Source organism: Carcharodon carcharias (assembly GCF_017639515.1).
Source record: "Carcharodon carcharias isolate sCarCar2 chromosome 9 unlocalized genomic scaffold, sCarCar2.pri SUPER_9_unloc_1, whole genome shotgun sequence".
In the NCBI taxonomy this organism is placed as follows: Eukaryota; Metazoa; Chordata; class Chondrichthyes; order Lamniformes; family Lamnidae; genus Carcharodon; species Carcharodon carcharias.
This window is the reverse complement of record NW_024470540.1, coordinates 107,435-128,413: the sequence shown is the minus strand read 5'-3', so window position 1 is coordinate 128,413 and position 20,979 is coordinate 107,435. Positions and strand designations below refer to the sequence as shown.

General features: G+C 54.8%; 2 protein-coding genes across 8 annotated transcripts; both read left to right on the top strand.

Annotated features, from left to right (window-relative positions):
* The first annotated feature begins 9,698 nt into the window (after window positions 1-9,698).
* LOC121273400 (zinc finger protein 665-like) lies at window positions 9,699-12,767 on the top strand. The gene has a single exon (XM_041180579.1). The coding sequence runs from the start codon at window positions 9,732-9,734 to the stop codon at window positions 12,765-12,767; it is 3,036 nt and encodes a 1,011-aa protein (XP_041036513.1). The 5' UTR covers window positions 9,699-9,731.
* A 1,695-nt stretch (window positions 12,768-14,462) lies between these two features.
* On the top strand, window positions 14,463-20,303 carry LOC121273402 (putative golgin subfamily A member 6-like protein 3). 7 transcript variants are annotated; one of them, XM_041180587.1, is made up of 5 exons: window positions 14,463-15,828; window positions 15,905-16,180; window positions 16,442-16,569; window positions 17,236-17,634; window positions 18,384-20,303. In XM_041180587.1, exons 1-5 carry the CDS (start codon window positions 15,731-15,733, stop codon window positions 18,518-18,520), a joined length of 1,038 nt encoding a protein of 345 aa, XP_041036521.1. In that variant the 5' UTR covers window positions 14,463-15,730; the 3' UTR covers window positions 18,521-20,303. The 7 variants fall into 7 exon arrangements, with proteins under 7 accessions (XP_041036521.1, XP_041036519.1, XP_041036520.1 ...); XM_041180585.1 differs by having other exon boundaries at window positions 17,236-17,760; XM_041180586.1 differs by having other exon boundaries at window positions 17,236-17,763; window positions 18,463-20,303.
* Window positions 20,304-20,979: the final 676 nt, after the last annotated feature.

Here is a 20,979-nt window from a genome sequence, read left to right as displayed (position 1 = left end):
GTGTTCATATTTACAGGGTGTCTCCGGGAGTGTGTTAATATTTACAGGGGTTCCCCGGGAGTGTGTTAATATTTACAGGTGGTCCCCGTGTGTGTGTTAATATTTACAGGGGGTCTCCGGGAGTGTGTTAATATTTACAGGGTGTTTCCGGGAGTGTGTTAATATTTACAGCGGGTCCCCAGGAGTGTGTTAATATTTACAGGTGGCCCCCGGGAGTGTGTTAATATTTACAGGGGTCCCTGGGATGCGTGTTAATATTTACAGGGTGTCTTCGAGAGTGTGTTAATATTTACAGGGGGTCTCCGGGAGTGGTAATATTTACAGTGGGTATCCAGGAGTGTGTTAGTATTTACAGGGGGTCTTCGGGAGTGTGTTAATATTCACAGGTGGTCCCCGGGAGTGTGTTAATATTTACAGGGGGTCTCCGAGAGTATGTTAATATTTACAGGGTGTGCCCGGGAGTGTGTTAATATTTACAGGGGGTCCCCGGGAGTGTGTTAATATTTACCGGTGGTCGCCGTGAGTGTGTTAATATTTACTGGGTTTTCCCGGGAGTGTGTTAATATTTACAGGATGTCTCTGGGAGTGTGTTAATATTTACAGGTGGCCCCCGGGAGTGTGTTAATATTTACTAGGTTTTCCCGGCAGTGTGTTAATATTTACAGTGGATCTCCGGGAGTGTGTTAATATTTACAGGGTGTCCCCAGGAGTGTGTTAGTATTTACAGGGGGTCTTCGGGAGTGTGTTAATATTCACAGGTGGTCCCCGGGAGTGTGTTAATATTTACAGGGGGTCTCCGAGAGTATGTTAATATTTACAGGGTGTGCCCGGGAGTGTGTTAATATTTACAGGGGGTCCCCGGGAGTGTGTTAATATTTACCGGTGGTCGCCGTGAGTGTGTTAATATTTACTGGGTTTTCCCGGGAGTGTGTTAATATTTACAGGATGTCTCTGGGAGTGTGTTAATATTTACAGGTGGCCCCCGGGAGTGTGTTAATATTTACTAGCTTTTCCCGGGAGTGTGTTAATATTTACTAGGTTTTCCCGGCAGTGTGTTAATATTTACAGTGGATCTCCGGGAGTGTGTTAATATTTACAGGGGGTCCCCGGGAGTCTGTTAATACTTACAGGGTGTTTCCGGGAGTGTGTTAATATTTACAGGGGGTCCCCAGGAGTGTGTTAATATTTACAGGTGGCCCCCGGGAGTGTGTTAATATTTACAGGGGTCCCTGGGATGCGTGTTAATATTTACAGAGTGTCTTCGAGAGTGTGTTAATATTTACAGGGGGTCTCCGGGAGTGGTAATATTTACAGTGGGTATCCAGGAGTGTGTTAATATTTACAGGGTGTCTCCGGGAGTGTGTTAATATTTACACGGGGTCTCCGGGAGTGTTTTAATATTTACAGGGTGTCCCCAGGAATGTGTGAATATTTACAAGGCCTCCCCGGGAGTGTTTTAATATGTACAGGGTGTCCCCAAGAGTGTGTTAATATTTACAGGTGGTCCCCGGGAGTGTGTGACTATTCACAGGGGGTCCCCGGGAGTGTGTTAATATTTACAGGGTGTCTCTGGGAGTGTGTTAATATTTACAGGTGGTCCCCGGTAATGTGTTAATATTTACAGGGTTTTCCCGGGAGTGTTTTAATATTTACAGGGTGTCTCCGGGCGTGTGTTAATATTTACAGGTGGTCCCCGGGAGTGTGTTAATATTTACAGGGGGTCTCCGAGAGTGTGTTAATATTTACAGGGCGTCTCCGAGAGTGTGTTAATATATACAGGGTGTCTCCGGGAGTGTGTTAATATTTACAGGGTGTACCCGGGAGTGTGTTAATATTTACTGGAGGTCCCCGGGAGTGTGTTAATATTTACAGGTGGTCTCCTGGTGTTTGTTAATATTTACAAGGACTCCCCGGGAGTGTGTTAATATGTACAGGGTGTCCCCAGGAGTATGTTAATATTTACAGGTGGCCCCCGGGAGTGTGTTAATATTTACTAGGTTTTCCCGTGAGTGTGTTAATATTTACAGGATGTCTCTGGGAGTGTGTTAATATTTACAGCGGGTCCCCGGGAGTGAGCTAATATTTACAGGGGGTCTCCGAGAGTGTGTTAATATTGACAGGGTTTTCCTGGGAATGTGTTAATAGTTACAGGGTGTCTCCGGGATTGTGTTAATATTTACAGGTGGTCCCCGGGAGTATGTTAATATTTACAGGGGGTCTCCGAGTGTGTGTTAATATCTACAGGGTGTACCCGAGAGTGTGTTAATATTTACAGGGGGTCCCCGGGAGTGTGTTAATATTTACCGGTGGTCGCCGGGAGTGTGTTATTATTTACTGGGTTTTCCCGGGAGTGTGTTAATATTTACAGGATGTCTCTGGGAGTGTGTTAATATTTATAGGGGGTCTCTGGGAGTGTGTTAATATTTCCAGGGTGTCCCCGGGAGTGAATTAATATTTACAGGGTATCTCCGGGAGGGTCTTAATATTTATAGGGGTCCTCTGGGAGTGTGTTAATATTTACAGGGTGTCTCCGGGAGTGTGTTAATATTTACAGGGTCTCCCCAGGAGTGTGTTAATATTTACAGGGTGTCTCCGGGAGTGTGTTAATATTTACAGGGGGTCCCCGGGAGTTTGTTAATATTTACAGGGTGTCTCCGGGAGTGTGTTAATATTTACAGGGGGTCCCCAGGAGTGTGTTTATATTTACAGGTGGCCCCCGGGAGTGTGTTAATATTTACAGGGGTACCCGGGAGTGTGTTAATATTTACAGGGGGTCCCCGGGAGTGTGTTACTATTTACAGGGGGTCCCCGGGAGTGTGTTAATATTTACAGGGTGTCTCTGGGAGTGTGTTAATATTTACAGGTGGTCCCCGGGAATGCGTTAATATTTACAGGGTTTTCCCGGGTGTGTTTTTATATTTACAGGGGGTCCCCGGGAGTGTGTTAATATTTACAGGGGGTGTCTGGGAGTGTGTTAATATTTACAGCGGTTCCCCGGGAGTGTGTTAATATTTACAGGGGGTCCCCGGGAGTGTGTTCATATTTACAGGGGGTCTCCGGGAGTGTGTTAATATTTACAGGGTGTCCCCGGGAGTGTGTTAATATTTACAGGGGGTCCCCGGTAGTGTGTTAATATTTACAGGGTGTCTCCGGGAGTATGTTAATATTTACAGGGGCTCCCCAGGAGTGTGTTACTATTTACCGGGTGTCTCCGGGATGTGTTACTATTTACAGGGTGTCTCCGGGAGTACGTTAGTATTTACAGGGGGTCTCCGGGAGTGTATTAATGTTTACAGGGGGTCTCCGGGATGTGTTAATATTTAAAGGGTGTCTCCGGGAGTGTGTTAATATTTACAGGGTGTCCCCGGGAGTGTGTTAATATTTACAGGTGGTCCCCGGGAGTGTGTTAATATTTACAGGGTGTCCCTGGGAGTGTGTTAATATTTACAGGAGGTTCCCGGGAGTGTGTTAATATTTACAGGTGGTCCCCGGGAGTGTGTTAATATTTACAGTTTGTCCCCGGGAGTGTGTTAATATTTACAGGGTGTCCCCGGGAGTGTGCTAATATTTACAGGGGGTCTCCGGGAGCGTGTTAATATTTACAGGGTGTCCCCGGGCGTGTGTTAATATTTACAGGGGGTCTCCGGGTGTGTGTTAATATTTACAGGGTGTCTCCGGGAGTGTGTTAATATTTACAGGGGGTCTCTGGGAGTGTGTTAATATTTACAGGGGGTCACCGGGCGTGTGTAAATATTTACAGGGTGTCTCCGGTGGTGTGTTAATATTTACAGGGGTTCTCCGGGAGTGTGTTAATATTTACAGGGGGTCCCTGGGATGTGTTAATATTTACAGGGTGTCTCCGGGAGTATGTTAGTATTTACAGGGGGTCTCCGGGAGTGCATTAATGTTTACAGGGGGTCTCCGGGATGTGTTAATATTTAAAGGTTTCTCCGGGAGTGTGTTAATATTTACAGGGTGTCCCTGGGAGTGTGTTAATATTTACAGGGTGTCCCTGGGAGTGTGTTAATATTTACAGGAGGTCCCCGGGAGTGTGTTAATATTTACAGGGACACCCCGGGAGTGTGTTAATATTTACAGGGTGTCCCCGGGAGTGTGTTAATATTTACAGGTGGTCCTCGGGAGTGTGTTAATATTTACAGTTTGTCCCCGGGAGTGTGTTAATATTTACAGGGGTTCCCCGGGAGTGTGTTAATATTTACAGGGGTTCCCCGGGAGTTTGTTAATGTTTACAGGGTGTCTCCGGGAGTGTGTTAATATTTACAGGGGGTCTCCGAGAGTGTGTTAATATTTACAGGGGCTCCCCGGGAGTGTGTTAATATTTACAGGGGCTCTCCGGGAGTGTGTTAATATTTACAGGGGGTCCCCGGGAGTGTGTTAATAATTACAGGACGTCCCTGGGAGTGTGTTAATATTTACAGGGGGTCCCCGGGAGTGTGTTAATATTTACAGGGGGTCTCTGGGAGTGTGTTAATATTTACAGCGTTTCCGCGGGAGTGTGTTAATATTTATAGGGGGTCCCCTGGAGTGTGTTCATATTTACAGGGGGTCTCCGGGAGTGTGTTAATATTTACAGGGTGTCCCCGGGAGTGTGTTAATATTTACAGGGGGTCCCCGATAGTGTGTTAATATTTACAGAGTGTCTCCGGGAGTATGTTACTATTTACAGGGGCTCCCCGGGAGTGTGTTAATATTTACAGGGTGTCTCCGGGAGTGTGTTAATATTTACAGGGTGTCTCCGGGATGTGTTACTATTTACAGGGTGTCTCCGTGAGTACGTTAGTATTTACAGGGGGTCTCCGGGTGTGTCTTAATGTTTACAGGGGGTCTCCGGGATGTGTTAATATTTAAAGGGTGTCTCCGGGAGTGTGTTAATATTTACAGGGTGTCCCCGGGAGTGTGTTAATATTTACAGGTGGTCCCCGGGAGTGTGTTAATATTTACAGTTTGTCCCCGGGAGTGTGTTAATATTTACAGGTGGTCCCCGGGAGTGTGTTAATATTTACAGGGGGTCCCCAGGAGCGTGTTAATATTTACAGGGTGTCCCCGGGCGTGTGTTAATATTTACAGGGGGTCTCCAGGTGTGTGTTAATATTTACAGGGTGTCTCCGGGAGTGTGTTAATACTTACAGGGGGTCTCCGGTAGTGTGTTAATATTTACAGGGGTTCTCCGGGAGTGTGTTAATATTTACAGCGGGTCCCCGGGAGTGTGTTAATATTTACAGGGAGTCTCCGGGAGTATGTTAATATTTACAGGGGCTCCCCGGGAGTGCGTTAATATTTACAGGGGGTCCCCGGGATGTGTTAATATTTACAGGGTGTCTCCGGGAGTATGTTAGTATTTACAGGGGGTCTCCGGGAGTGTATTAATGTTTACAGGGGGTCTCCGGGATGTGTTAATATTTAAAGGTTTCTCCGGGAGTGTGTTAATATTTACAGGGTGTCCCTGGGAGTGTGTTAATATTTACAGGAGGTCCCCGGGTGTGTGTTAATATTTACAGGGACACCCCGGGAGTGTGTTAATATTTACAGGGTGTCCCCGGGAGTGTGTTAATATTTACAGGGTGTCCCCGGGAGTGTGTTAATATTTACAGGGGGTCCCTGGGAATGTGTTAATATTTGCAGGGTGTCCCTGGGAGTGTGTTAACATTTACAGGTGGTCCTCGGGAGTGTGTTAATATTTACAGTTTTTCCCCGGCAGTGTGTTAATATTTACAGGGGGTCCCCGGGAGTGTGTTAAATTTACAGGGGGTCCCCGGAAGTGTGTTAATATTTACAGGGGGGCTCCGGAAGTCTGTTAATATTTACGGGGACTGTCAGGGAGTGTGTTAATATTAACCGGTGGTCACCGGGAATGTGTTAATATTTACAGGGCATCTCCAGGAGTGTGTTAATATTTTCAGTTGGTCACTGCGAACGTGTTAATATTTACAGGGGGATCCCCAGGAGTGTGTAAATATTTACAGGGGGTCTCCGGGAGTGTGTTAATATTTACAGGTGGTCTCCGTGTGTGTGTTAATATTTACAGGGGGATCACCGGGATTGTGTTAATATTTACAGGGGGTCTCCGGGAGTGTGTTAATATTTACAGGCGGTCTCTGGGAGTGTGTTAATATTTACAGCGGGTCCCCGGGAGTGTGTTAATATTTACAGGGGGTCCCCGGGAGTGTGTTAATATTTACAGGGGGTGTCTGGGAGTGTGTTAATATTTACAGCGGTTCCCTGGAAGTGTGTTAATATTTACAGGGGGTCCCCGGGAGTGTGTTCATATTTACAGGGGGTCTCCGGGAGTGTGTTAATATTTACAGGGGGTCTCCAGGAGTGTGTTAATATTTACAGGGGGTCCCCGGGAGTGTGTTAATATTTACAGGGTGTCTCCGGGAGTATGTTAATATTTACAGGGGCTCCCCAGGAGTGTGTTAATATTTACAGGGTGTCTCCGGGAGTGTGTTAATATTTACAGGGTGTCTCCGGGATGTGTTACTATTTATAGGGTGTCTCCGGGAGTACGTTAGTATTTACAGGGGGTCTCCGGGAGTGTATTAATGTTTACAGGGGGTCTGCGGGATGTGTTAATATTTAAAGGGTGTCTCCGGGAGTGTGTTAATATTTACAGGGTGTCCCCGGGAGTGTGTCAATATTTACAGGTGGTCCCCGGGAGTGTGTTAATATTTACAGTGTGTCCCTGGGAGTGTGTTAATATTTACAGGAGGTTCCCGGGAGTGTGTTAATATTTACAGGTGGTCCCCGGGAGTGTGTTAATATTTACAGTTTGTCCCCGGGAGTGTGTTAATATTTACAGGGTGTCCCCGGGAGTGTGTTAATATTTACAGGGGGTCTCCGGGAGCGTGTTAATATTTACAGGGTGTCCCCGGGCGTGTGTTAATATTTACAGGGGGTCTCCGGGTGTGTGTTAATATTTACAGGGTGTCTCCGGGAGTGTGTTACTATTTACAGGGGGTCTCCGGGAGTGTGTTAATATTTACAGGGGGTCTCCGGGCGTGTGCAAATATTTACAGGGTGTCTCCGGTAGTGTGTTAATATTTACAGTGGTTCTCCGGGAGTGTGTTAATATTTACAGCGGGTCCCCGGGAGTGTGTTAATATTTACAGGGTGTCTCCGGGAGTATGTTAATATTTACAGGGGCTCCCCGGGAGTGTGTTAATATTTACAGGGGGTCCCTGGGATGTGTTAATATTTACAGGGTGTCTCCGGGAGTATGTTAGTATTTACAGGGGGTCTCCGGGAGTGTATTAATGTTTACAGGGTGTCTCCGGGATGTGTTAATATTTAAAGGTTTCTCCGGGAGTGTGTTAATATTTACAGGGTGTCCCTGGGAGTGTGTTAATATTTACAGGGTGTCCCTGGGAGTGTGTTAATATTTACAGGAGGTCCCCGGGAGTCTGTTAATATTTACAGGGACACCCCGGGAGTGTGTTAATATTTACAGGGTGTCCCCGGGAGTGTGTTAATATTTACAGGGGGTCCCTGGGAATGTGTTAATATTTGCAGGGTGTCCCTGGGAGTGTGTTAACATTTACAGGTGGTCCTCGGGAGTGTGTTAATATTTACAGTTTGTCCCCGGGAGTGTGTTAATATTTACAGGGGGTCCCCGGGAGTGTGTTAATATTTACAGGGGTTCCCCGGGAGTTTGTTAATGTTTACAGGGTGTCTCCGGTAGTGTGTTAATATTTACAGGGGGTCTCTGAGAGTGTGTTAATATTTACAGGGGCTCCCCGGGTGTGTGTTAATATTTACAGGGGCTCTCCGGGAGTGTGTTAATATTTACAGGGGGTCTCCGGGCGTGTGTAAATATTTACAGGGTGTCTCCGGTAGTGTGTTAATATTTACAGGGGTTCTCCGGGAGTGTGTTAATATTTACAGCGGGTCCCCGGGAGTGTGTTAATATTTACAGGGTGTCTCCGGGAGTATGTTAATATTTACAGGGGCTCCTCGGGAGTGTGTTTATATTTACAGGGGGTCCCCGGGATGTGTTAATATTTACAGGGTGTCTCCGGGAATATGTTAGTATTTACAGGGGGTCTCCGGGAGTGTATTAATGTTTACAGGGGGTCTCCGGGATGTTTTAATGTTTAAAGGTTTCTCCAGGAGTGTGTTAATATTTACAGGGTGTCCCTGGGAGTGTGTTAATATTTACAGGGTGTCCCTGCGAGTGTGTTAATATTTACAGGAGGTCCCCAGGAGTGTGTTAATATTTACAGCGACACCCCGGGAGTGTGTTAATATTTACAGGGTGTCCCCGGGAGTGTGTTAATATTTACAGGGGGTCCCTGGGAGTGTGTTAACATTTACAGGTGGTCCTCGGGAGTGTGTTAATATTTACAGTTTGTCCCCGGGAGTGTGTTAATATTTACAGTTTGTCCCCGGGAGTGTGTTAATATTTACAGGGGTTCCCCGGGAGTTTGTTAATGTTTACAGGGTGTCTCCGGGAGTGTGTTAATATTTACAGGGGCTCCCCGGGAGTGTGTTAATATTTACAGGGGCTCTCCGGGAGTGTGTTAATATTTACAGGGGGTCCCCTGGAGTGTGTTAATATTTACAGGGGGTCTCCGGGAGAGTGTTAATATTTACAGGGGGTCTCTGGGATTGTGTTAATATTTACAGGGGGTCCCCGGGAGTGTGTTAATATTTACAGGGGGTCCCTGGGAGTGTGTTAACATTTACAGGTGGTCCTCGGGAGTGTGTTAATATTTACAGTTTGTCCCCGGGAGTGTGTTAATATTTACAGTTTGTCCCCGGGAGTGTGTTAATATTTACAGGGGTTCCCCGGGAGTTTGTTAATGTTTACAGGGTGTCTCCGGGAGTGTGTTAATATTTACAGGGGCTCCCCGGGAGTGTGTTAATATTTACAGGGGCTCTCCGGGAGTGTGTTAATATTTACAGGGGGTCCCCTGGAGTGTGTTAATATTTACAGGGGGTCTCCGGGAGAGTGTTAATATTTACAGGGGGTCTCTGGGATTGTGTTAATATTTACAGGGGGTCCCCGGGAGTGTGTTAATATTTACAGGGGGTCTCCGGGAGAGTGTTAATATTTACAGGGGGTCTCTGGGAGTGTGTTAATATTTACAGCGGGTCCCCGGGATTGTGTTAATATTTACAGGGGCTCTCCGGGAGTGTGTTAATATTTACAGGCGGTCTCTGGGAGTGTGTTAATATTTACAGCGGGTCCCCGGGAGTGTGTTAATATTTGCAGGGGGTTCCCGGGAGTGTGTTAATATTTACAGGGGGTCTCTGGGAGTGTGTTAATATTTACAGGGGGTCCCCGGGAGTGTGTTAATATTTACAGCGGGTCCCCGGGAGTGTGTTAATATTTACAGGGGATCCCCGGGAGTGTGTTAATATTTACATAGAGTCTCTGGGAGTGTGTTAATATTTACAGCGGGTCCCCGGGAGTGTGTTAATATTTACAGTGTGTCCCCGGGAGTGTGTTAATATTTACAGGGTGTCCCTGGGAGTGTGTTAATATTTACAGGGTGTCCCTGGGAGTGTGTTAATATTTACAGGGTGTCCCTGGGAGTGTGTTAATATTTACAGGGTGTCCCCGTGAGAGTGTTAATATTTACAGGGTGTCTCCGGGAGTGTGTTAATATTTACAGGGGGTCTCCGGGAGTGTGTTAATATTTACAGTTTGTCCCCGGGAGTGTGTTAATATTTACAGGGGCTGTTTTCTTTTTGTAGATTTCGATGAAGAGATGCCAAAGATGGAGATCGACGTGTCGGTGACCGAGCGCCTGGAAGCCGTGGACGAGATGCCTCCCGGTGGGACCCCCACCCTCGAGTCGGCCGTGCCCTCTGTCCCCGGCCGTCCCCACCGCTGCCTCACCTGCCCCAAGTCCTTCCGCTACCCCTCGCAGCTGCTGCTGCACCAGCGCCGGCACCAGCGCGAGAAGGTGCTGGGCTGTCCCGAGTGCTGCGAGCGCTTCGCCTCGCGGCTGGATCTCTCCCGTCACCGGCGCCTGCGGCACGAGGCGCAGGGCGGTCCCTGGCGCTGCGCCGAGTGCGGCAAGGAGTTCGCCAAGGCCCGCTCGCTCTCCGACCACCGGCGGCTGCACACGGCCGAACGGCAGTATCGCTGCCAGCTGTGCGGCAAGTCCTTCCTCTACCCCTCGCAGCTGGCCAAGCACCGGCACGCCCACACCGGCGAGCGGCCCTGTAAGTGCCCCGTCTGCGGCAAGGGCTTCTCCGTCGCCTCGGTGCTCCAGCGGCACCAGCTGATCCACACCGGCGAGCGGCCCTACCCCTGCCCGGACTGCGGCAAGGCCTTCAGCCAGTCCTCGCACCTCAAGACGCACCGGCGGCTGCACACCGGCGAGCGGCCCTACCCCTGCGGCCTGTGCGGCAAGGCCTTCCGGGCGGCCTCTACCCTGGCCAAGCACCTGCTGGCCCACTCGCGGCCCGGCCCCCACCGCTGCGGTCAGTGCGGCAAGGAGTTCGCCCGGCCGGACTCGCTGAGGGCCCACGAGCGGGCCCACGCCCCCCCCGGGCGCCCTCTGCAGTGCCGGCTGTGCGAGCGCAGCTTCCCCTACCCGTCGCTGCTGCGGGTCCACGAGCGATCCCACGGAGGGGGCCAGCCCCGGGCCTACCAGTGCGGCTTCTGCCCCCGGGCCTTCCCCTACCCCTCCCAGCTGGCCATGCACCAGCGCACCCACACGGGCGAGAGGCCCTTCCGCTGCGCCCTGTGCGGCAAGGGCTTCACCGTCCCCTCCAAGCTGCGCTCGCACCAGCACGTCCACACCGGCGACAAGCCCTTCAAGTGCACGGCCTGCGGCAAGGGCTTCACCCAGTCCTCGGCGCTGCTGCGGCACCAGCACACCCACACCGGCGAGCGGCTCTACCGCTGCGGCCAGTGCGGCCGCTCCTTCGGCCAGTCCTCCCACCTCAAGGCCCACCAGCGCACGCACGGTGGCGCCGAGGAGGACCAGCAGGCCGGCCGCCAACCCCCCCGGCACCCGTCCGAGGGCGGCCCCTTCATCTGCACGGCCTGCGGCCGGGGCTTCAGCCGCTTCCGCTCGGTGGCGGCCCACCGCTGCCGGGAAGGGCCGCCCCCGGCCCTGCACCAGTGCGGCTTCTGCCCGCGCTCCTTCCGCTACCCCTCCCAGCTGACCCTGCACCGCCGGGTGCACACGGGCGAGCGGCCCTTCGCCTGCGGCCTGTGCGGCAAGGCCTTCGCCGTCCCCTCCAAGCTGCGGGCCCACCAGCTGACCCACACCGGCGAGCGGCCCTTCCGCTGCGCGGCCTGCGGCAAGGGCTTCACCCAGTCCTCGGCGCTGCTGCGGCACCAGCACACACACACCGGCGAGGGCCGGGCCTACCGCTGCTCGGCCTGCGGCCGCTCCTTCCGCTGGCCGGCCCACCTGCGGGCCCACCAGCAGCAGGCGCCGGCGGGCGGGCCCTGCTCCCGGGCCCAAGCCCCCGAGGAGCGGCCCTGCCCCTGCCCGCACTGCCCCAAGCGCTTCCGCTACCCCTCCCAGCTGGCCCTGCACCGCTCGGTCCACACCGGCGAGCGGCCCTTCCCCTGCGGCCTGTGCGGCCGGGCCTTCGCCTCCGCCTCCAAGCTGAGGGCCCACCAGCAGCTGCAGCACCGAGGGGGCGAGCAGGCTCCGGGCCTGGGCAGGCCCCGGAAGCCCGGCCGGGCCCAGCCGGAGCAGGCCGGCGCCGCCGCCGCGCCCCCTCCCGCCCCCCGCTCCCACCAGTGCCCCTTCTGCCCCAAGGCCTTCCTCTACCCTTCGCGCCTGGCCCTCCACCAGCGCATCCACACCGGCGAGCGGCCCTTCCAGTGCGGCCTGTGCCGCAAGGGCTTCGCCGTCTCCTCGGCCCTGCTCCGGCACCGCCTCATCCACGCCGGCGAGCGGCCCTACGAGTGCGCCGAGTGCGGCAAGGCCTTCACCCAGTCCTCCCACCTCAAGACCCACCGGCGCCTGCACTCCGCCCCCCGGCCGCCCCCTCCCTTCCAGTGCGGCCTGTGCGGCCGGGCCTTCAGGGCCCAGAGCGGCCTGGACAAGCACCGGGCCTGCTGCCGCCGGCCGGGGGAGGGGGAGGGGGAGGGGGAGGGGGAGGGCCGGGGGCAAGGCCGCCGGAGGAGGAGGAGGCTGCAGCCCGGCGAGAAGCCCCACCGCTGCCCCGAGTGCCCCCGAGCCTTCCGCTACCCGTCGCAGCTGAAGGCCCACGGCCGGGCCCACGCCGGCGGCGCCGGGGAAGCCGCCTCCCTCCGCCGCCGGCAGGGGCCCCCCCCACCTCCCCGCCACCAGTGCCCCCTCTGCCACAAGCTCTTCCGCTACCCCTCCCAGGCCGCCAAGCACCGGCTGGCCCACACCGGCGAGCGGCCCTGCGTCTGCGGCCTGTGCGGCAAGGCCTTCGCCGTCTCCTCGGCCCTGCGCCGGCACCGGCTCACCCACACCGGCGAGAGGCCCTACCGCTGCGCCGAGTGCGGCCGGGCCTTCACCCAGTCCTCCCACCTCAAGACCCACCGGCACCGGGTCCACCAGCACCGCCACCACCACCCACAGGCCCCGGCCCAGCCCCAGCTCAAGGCCGAGCCCCAGCCCGAGCTGCAGCCCAAGAGCGAGCCGGGCCTCCCCGGCGGCGACGGGTACCCCCCGGCCCGGCTCCCCGCCCTCCCCGGCCCGGGGCAGCTCTCCGCCCCCCACCCTCCGCTCACCGCCCTCTGCACCGAGCAGAAGCCCCTCCGCCTCCCAGAGGTCCCCTCCCTCTACCCCGTCACCCACTGACCTGGCCCCGAGCGGGGTTCCTCCATGGGCTTGGGAACAGGGAGGGGAGGTTTCTCTCTCCCCTCTTCAACCCCTTTACCACCACCCCCCCCACCCCCGACAGACCCCCCCCCCACCCCGAGTCGCGAGGTGCCAGCCACAACGCTGCCCCCATGTGATATTGCCACATTCCTTCTCTCTCCCCACCACCCCCCCCACCCCCGCCCCCATCCCAGCCCGGTGGGCAAGGCCAGGGCTCCAGGCCGGACAGACGGTCGAGGTGAGACATCGGGAGGATAGGAAGCGAGGCGAGTGAACTCCACGGCGGGCGTCCCTGCTGACCAGGTCTCCCGGTGGGAGGCGGACGACGATGGCAACGAGATGGATCTCGCTGGGTGTCACGGGGGGCCTCGCTCGCTCCCACCAGACCCGAGCATGCAGAGACCCCTGAACCGGGCGCGCCAGAGGCTGGCGGACTGGACTCCTCCTCCGACCACTTCTCGATGGCTCCGGCCGTCCCCTCATCACTTGGGCCAGCGGCTGAGATGGACGGGGACCTCGCTGCCAGGAGGGAGGGAGGTTAGGCAGCACCACCCCTTCTCTCAGGGGCTGGAGTTGGCCTGTGTGGTGGCTGCGCAAACGCAGAGAGAGAGGGAAAGGAGAAACAGCGGAGAGAGAGAGAGAGTGTGGGTGGGAGAGAGAGAGAGATTGTCGCAGGGAGAGAGAGAGTGCGGTGGGGGGAGAGAGAGAGAGAGATTGTCGCAGGGAGAGAGAGAGTGCGGTGGGGGGAGAGAGAGAGAGAGATTGTAGCAGGGAGAGAGAGAGTGCGGTGGGAGAGAGAGAGAGAGATTGTCGCAGGGAGAGAGTGCGGTGGGGGGAGAGAGAGAGAGAGATTGTCGCAGGGAGAGAGAGAGTGCGGTGGGGGGAGAGAGAGAGATTGTAGCAGGGAGAGAGTGCGGTGGGGGGAGAGAGAGAGAGATTGTCGCAGGGAGAGAGAGAGTGCGGTGAGAGAGAGAGATTGTAGCAGGGAGAGAGTGCGGTGGGGGGAGAGAGAGAGAGATTGTCGCAGGGAGAGAGAGAGTGCGGTGAGAGAGAGAGATTATAGCAGGGAGAGAGAGTGCGGTGGGGGAGAGAGAGAGAGATTGTAGGAGGGAGAGAGAGAGTGCGGTGAGAGAGATTGTAGCAGGGAGAGAGAGTGCGGTGAGAGAGAGAGACTGCAGGAGGGAGAGAGAGAGTGCGGTGGGGGAGAGAGAGAGAGAGATTGTAGCGGGGAGAGAGAGTGCAGTGAGAGAGAGAGACTGCAGGAGGGAGAGAGAGAGTGTAGCAGGGAGAGAGAGTGCGGTGAGAGAGAGAGACTGCAGGAGGGAGCGAGAGAGTGTGGGGGGGAGAGAGAGAGATTGTAGCAGGGAGAGAGAGTGCGGTGAGAGAGAGAGACTGCAGGAGGGAGAGAGAGAGTATGGGGGGAGAGAGAGAGAGACTAGCAGGGAGAGAGAGTGCGATGGGAGAGAGAGACTGCAGGAGAGAGAGAGAGTGTGGGGGGGAGAGAGAGAGACTGTAGCAGGGTGAGAGACTGCAGGAGGGAAAGAGAGAGAGATTGCAGCGGAGAGAGAGATTGCAGCGGCGAGAGAGAGAGTGTGTGGGGAGGGAGAGAGAGAGAGACTGCAGGAGGGAGAGAGATTATGGGAGGGAGAGAGAGAGATTGCAGGGGTGGAGAGAGTGCGGGCGGGAAAGAGAGACTGCAAGGGGGAGAGAGAGAGTGCGGGAGGGAGAGAGAGTGCAGAGCACAGTACAACGTAGACACTGGTGAACAGACACTGCGGAGAGAGAGAGACTGCGGAGAGAGAGAGACTGTGGAGAGAGAGAGACTGCGGACCTCAATACAACATGAACACTGCTGAAGAGACACCGGAGAGAGACACTGCGGAGAGAGAGACTGCGGAGAGAGAGAGACTGCGGAGAGAGAGATACTGCGGAGAGAGAGATACTGCGGAGAGAGAGATACTGCGGAGAGAGATACTGCGGAGAGAGAGACACTGCAGAGAGAGAGATACTGCGGACCTCAATACAACATGAACACTGCTGAAGAGACACCGGAGAGAGACACTGCGGAGAGAGAGACTGCGGAGAGACAGAGAGAGAGACCGCGGAGCTCAGTAGGACATGGACACTGTGCTGCAGAGACACTGCGGAGAGAGAGAGAGACTGCGGAGCTCAGTAGGACATGGACACTGTGCTGCAGAGACACTGCGGAGATAGAGAGAGAGACTGCGGATCTCAGTAGGACATGGACACTGTGCTGCAGAGACACTGCGGAGAGAGAGAGAGAGAGACTGCGGAGCTCAGTAGGACATGGACACTGTGCTGCAGAGACACTGCGGAGAGAGAGAGAGACTGCGGAGCTCAGTAGGACATGGACACTGTGCTGCAGAGACACTGCGGAGAGAGAGAGAGACTGCGCAGCTCAGTAGGACATGGACACTGTGCTGCAGAGACACTGCGGAGAGAGAGAGAGACTGCGGAGCTCAGTAGGACATGGACACTGTGCTGCAGAGACACTGCGGAGAGAGAGAGAGACTGCGGAGCTCAGTAGGACATGGACACTGTGCTGCAGAGACACTGCGGAGATAGAGAGAGAGACTGCGGATCTCAGTAGGACATGGACACTGTGCTGCAGAGACACTGCGGAGAGAGAGAGAGAGAGACTGCGGAGCTCAGTAGGACATGGACACTGTGCTGCAGAGACACTGCGGAGAGAGAGAGAGAGACTGCGGAGCTCAGTAGGACATGGACACTGTGCTGCAGAGACACTGCGGAGAGAGAGAGAGACTGCGGATCTCAGTAGGACATGGACACCGTGCTGCAGACACTGCGGAGAGAGAGAGACTGCGGAGAGAGAGAGAGACTGCGGAGCTCAGTAGGACATGAACACTGTGCTGCAGAGACACTGCGGAGAGAGAGAGAGAGACTGCGGAGCTCAGTAGGACATGGACACTGTGCTGCAGACACTGCGGAGAGAGAGAGAGAGACTGCGGAGCTCAGTAGGACATGGACACTGTGCTGCAGAGACACTGCGGAGAGAGAGATACTGCGGAGAGGGAGAGAGACTGCGGAGCTCAGTAGGACATGGACACCGTGCTGCAGAGACACTGCGGAGAGAGAGAGAGACTGCGGATCTCAGTAGGACATGGACACTGTGCTGCAGAGACACTGCGGAGAGAGAGAGAGAGACTGCGGAGCTCAGTAGGACATGGACACTGTGCTGCAGAGACACTGCGGAGAGAGAGAGAGAGACTGCGGAGCTCAGTAGGACATGGACACTGTGCTGCAGAGACACTGCGGAGAGAGAGAGAGACTGCGGAGCTCAGTAGGACATGGACACTGTGCTGCAGAGACACTGCGGAGAGAGAGAGAGAGACTGCGGAGCTCAGTAGGACATGGACACTGTGCTGCAGAGACACTGCGGAGAGAGAGACCGCGGAGCTCAGTAGGACATGGACACTGTGCTGCAGAGACACTGCGGAGAGAGAGAGAGACTGCTGAGCTCAGTAGGACATGGACACTGTGCTGCAGAGACACTGCGGAGAGAGAGAGAGAGACTGCGGAGAGAGAGAGAGACTGCGGAGCTCAGTAGGACATGGACACTGTGCTGCAGAGACACTGCGGAGAGACAGAGAGACTGCGGAGCTCAGTAGGACATGGACACTGTGCTGCAGAGACACTGCGGAGAGAGAGAGAGAGAGACTGCGGAGCTCAGTAGGACATGGACACTGTGCTGAAGAGACACTGCGGAGAGAGAGAGAGAGACTGCGGATCTCAGTAGGACATGGACACTGTGCTGCAGAGACACTGCGGAGAGAGAGAGAGAGACTGCGGAGCTCAGTAGGACATGGACACTGTGCTGCAGAGACACTGCGGAGAGAGAGAGACTGCGGAGCTCAGTAGGACATGGACACTGTGCTGCAGAGACACTGCGGAGAGAGAGAGAGAGACTGCGGAGCTCAGTAGGACATGGACACTGTGCTGAAGAGACACTGCGGAGAGAGAGAGAGACTGTGGAGAGAGAGAGACTGCGGAGGGAGAGACCGCGGAGCTCAGTAGGACATGGCCACTGTGCTGCAGAGACACTGCTGAGAGAGAGAGAGACTGCGGAGAGAGAGAGAGACCGCGGAGCTCAGTAGGACATGGACACTGTGCTGCAGAGACACTGCGGAGAGAGAGAGAGACTGCGGAGCTCAGTAGGACATGGACACTGTGCTGCAGAGACACTGCAGAGAGAGAGAGAGAGACTGCGGAGCTCAGTAGGACATGGACACTGTGCTGCAGAGACACTGCGGAGAGAGAGAGAGACTGCGGAGAGAGAGACTGCGGAGAGAGAGACCGCGGAGCTCAGTAGGACATGGACACTGTGCTGAAGAGACACTGCGGAGAGAGAGAGACTGCGGAGAGAGAGAGAGACTGCGGAGAGAGGGACTGCGGAGCTCAGTAGGACATGGACACTGTGCTGCAGAGACACTGCGGAGAGAGAGAGAGAGACTGCGGATCTCAGTAGGACATGGACACTGTGCTGCAGAGACACTGCGGAGAGAGAGAGAGACTGCAGAGAGAGAGAGACTGCGGAGAGAGAGACCGCGGAGCTCAGTAGGACATGGACACTGTGCTGCAGAGACACTGCGGAGAGAGAGAGAGACTGCGGAGCTCAGTAGGACATGGACACTGTGCTGCAGAGACACTGCGGAGAGAGAGAGAGAGAGACTGCGGAGCTCAGTAGGACATGGACACTGTGCTGCAGAGACACTGCGGAGAGAGAGACCGCGGAGCTCAGTAGGACATGGACACTGTGCTGAAGAGACACTGCGGAGAGAGAGAGAGAGACTGCGGAGCTCAGTAGGACATGGACACTGTGCTGAAGAGACACTGCGGAGAGAGAGAGAGAGACTGCGGAGCTCAGTAGGACATGGACACTGTGCTGAAGAGACACTGCGGAGAGAGAGAGAGAGACTGCGGATCTCAGTAGGACATGGACACTGTGCTGAAGAGACACTGCGGAGAGAGAGAGAGAGACTGCGGATCTCAGTAGGACATGGACACTGTGCTGCAGAGACACTGCGGAGAGAGAGAGAGAGACTGCGGATCTCAGTAGGACATGGACACTGTGCTGCAGAGACACTGCGGAGAGAGAGAGAGAGACTGCGGAGCTCAGTAGGACATGGACACTGTGCTGCAGAGACACTGCGGAGAGAGAGAGAGACTGCGGAGAGAGAGACTGCGGAGAGAGAGACCGCGGAGAGAGAGAGAGAGACTGCGGATCTCAGTAGGACATGGACACTGTGCTGCAGAGACACTGCGGAGAGAGAGAGAGACTGCGGAGCTCAGTAGGACATGGACACTGTGCTGCAGAGACACTGCGGAGAGAGAGAGAGACTGCGGAGCTCAGTAGGACATGGACACTGTGCTGCAGAGACACTGCGGAGAGAGAGAGAGACTGCGGAACTCAGTAGGACATGGACACTGTGCTGCAGAGACACTGCGGAGATAGAGAGAGAGACTGCGGATCTCAGTAGGACATGGACACTGTGCTGCAGAGACACTGCGGAGAGAGAGAGAGACTGCGGAGAGAGAGACCGCGGAGCTCAGTAGGACATGGACACTGTGCTGCAGAGACACTGCGGAGAGAGAGAGAGACTGCGGAGAGAGAGACCGCGGAGCTCAGTAGGACATGGACACTGTGCTGCAGAGACACTGCGGAGAGAGAGAGAGACTGCGGAGCTCAGTAGGACATGGACACTGTGCTGCAGAGACACTGCGGAGAGAGAGAGAGACTGCGGAGCTCAGTAGGACATGGACACTGTGCTGCAGAGACACTGCGGAGAGAGAGAGAGACTGCGGAGCTCAGTAGGACATGGACACTGTGCTGAAGAGACACTGCGGAGAGAGAGAGAGACTGCGGAGCTCAGTAGGACATGGACACTGTGCTGCAGAGACACTGCGGAGAGAGAGACCGCGGAGCTCAGTAGGACATGGACACTGTGCTGCAGAGACACTGCGGAGAGAGAGAGAGACTGCGGAGAGAGAGACTGCGGAGAGAGAGACCGCGGAGAGAGAGAGAGAGACTGCGGAGCTCAGTAGGACATGGACACTGTGCTGCAGAGACACTGCGGAGAGAGAGAGAGAGACTGCGGATCTCAGTAGGACATGGACACTGTGCTGCAGAGACACTGCGGAGAGAGAGAGAGACTGCGGAGCTCAGTAGGACATGGACACTGTGCTGCAGAGACACTGCGGAGAGAGAGAGAGAGACTGCGGAGCTCAGTAGGACATGGACACTGTGCTGCAGAGACACTGCGGAGAGAGAGAGAGAGACTGCGGAGCTCAGTAGGACATGGACACTGTGCTGCAGAGACACTGCGGAGAGAGAGAGAGACTGCGGAACTCAGTAGGACATGGACACTGTGCTGCAGAGACACTGCGGAGAGAGAGAGAGAGAGACTGCGGAGCTCAGTAGGACATGGACACTGTGCTGCAGAGACACTGCGGAGAGAGAGAGAGAGACTGCGGAGCTCAGTAGGACATGGACACTGTGCTGAAGAGACACAGTGGAGAGAGAGAGACTGCGGAGAGAGAGACTGCGGATCTCAGTAGGACATGGACACTGCTGAAGAGACACTGCGGAGAGACAGAGAGAGAATGCGGAGCTCAGTAGGACATGGACACTGTGCTGCAGAGAGACTGCGAAGAGAGAGAGACACTGCGGAGCTCAGTAGGACATGGACACTGCTGAAGAGACACTGCGGAGAGAGACTGCGGAGCTCAGTAGGACATGGACACTGCTGCAGAGACACTGCGGAGAGAGAGAGAGAGACTGCGGAGCTCAGTAGGACATGGACACTGCTGAAGAGACACTGCGGAGAGACAGAGAGAGAGAATGCGGAGCTCAGTAGGACATGGACACTGCTGAAGAGACACTGCGGAGAGACAGAGAGAGAGAATGCGGAGCTCAGTAGGACATGGACACTGTGCTGAAGAGACACAGTGGAGAGAGAGAGACTGCGGAGAGAGACTGCGGAGCTCAGTAGGACATGGACACTGCTGAAGAGACACTGCGGAGAGAGAGAGAGAGACTGCGGAGAGAGAGACTGCGGAACTCAGTAGGACATGGACACTGTGCTGCAGAGACACTGCGGAGAGAGAGAGAGAGACTGCGGAGAGAGGGAGAGACACTGCGGAGAGAGAGAGGGAGACTGGCGATCGAGAGACTGTGGATCTCAGTACAACATGGACCCTGTGCTGCAGACACTGCTGGAACAAAGAGAGAGAGAGAGGCTGCGGAGAGAGAGAGAGGCTGCGGAGCATCAGTAGGACATGGACTCTTCCCCTTCTGCCCACTGTGTAGGGTCTTTAATCCTGGATCAGGATGTGACGCTCAGTCACTGTACAGCAGTGAAAGGCTATCATGAAACCGTGTAACCCGTACCCTCTCTCTGTCTCTGTCGCCCTCTCTCTCTTCATATATATATGTGTATAAATATATATATATTAGAATAAAGCTTCCTGTTTCAACTGTCATTCACAATCAATAAAACATGAAGCAGAGCTAAGTGGAAACTGTGGCTATGCAGAGAGATGTTTGGAGAGGGTGGGGAGCTGATTCCGGGAATAGTCAGCAAGCTGTTGGGGTAACTGTACTTCATATCACAATGACCAGAGTACAAAGCCTGGAGTCACACATACAGGGGAACCACACAGATGACACCACACCTGGAGTAGCGTGGAATCGTTACTACACCCGGGAAGGTGGGGGTTGCACTGTCGATTTACCGGGGCGTACGGGTCAGGAGCAGGAGGAGGCCGCTCTGCCCCTCGAGCCCTGCTCCCCTGTTCAACAAGATGGTGGCTGATCCGATTGTCCCCTCAACCCCACATTCCCGCCTCCCCCCTCGATAACCTTTCACCCCCTTGTGAACCCAGAATCTATCTCGCTCGGCCTTAAAAATATTCAAAGTCTCTGCTTCCACCGCCTGTTGAGCGAGAGAGTTCCAAAGACTCACCACCTTCTGAGAGAGAAAACATTTCCCCTCATCTCTGTCCTAAATGGGCGACCCCTTATTTTTAAACAGTGACCCCCCCCCGCCTCGTTCTAGATTCTCCCACAAGAGGAAACATCCTCTTCACATCCCCCCTGTCCAACACCCCTCAGGATCTTAAAGGTTTCAATCAAGTGGCCTCTCACTCTTCT

Coding starts and splice junctions, on each gene's coding strand:
- LOC121273400 (XM_041180579.1), top strand. CDS start 9,732: ATGCCAAAGATGGAGATCGACGTGTCGGTGACCGAGCGCCTGGAAGCC.
- LOC121273402 (XM_041180581.1), top strand. CDS start 15,731: ATGGACACTGTGCTGCAGACACTGCGGAGAGAGAGAGAGAGACTGCGG. Junction 15,829..15,904: donor GAGACACTGCGGAGAGAGAG/ATACTGCGGAGA, acceptor CTGCGGAGAGAG/AGAGAGACTGCGGATCTCAG. Junction 16,570..17,235: donor ACTGCGGATCTCAGTAGGAC/ATGGACACTGTG, acceptor GCTCAGTAGGAC/ATGGACACTGTGCTGCAGAG.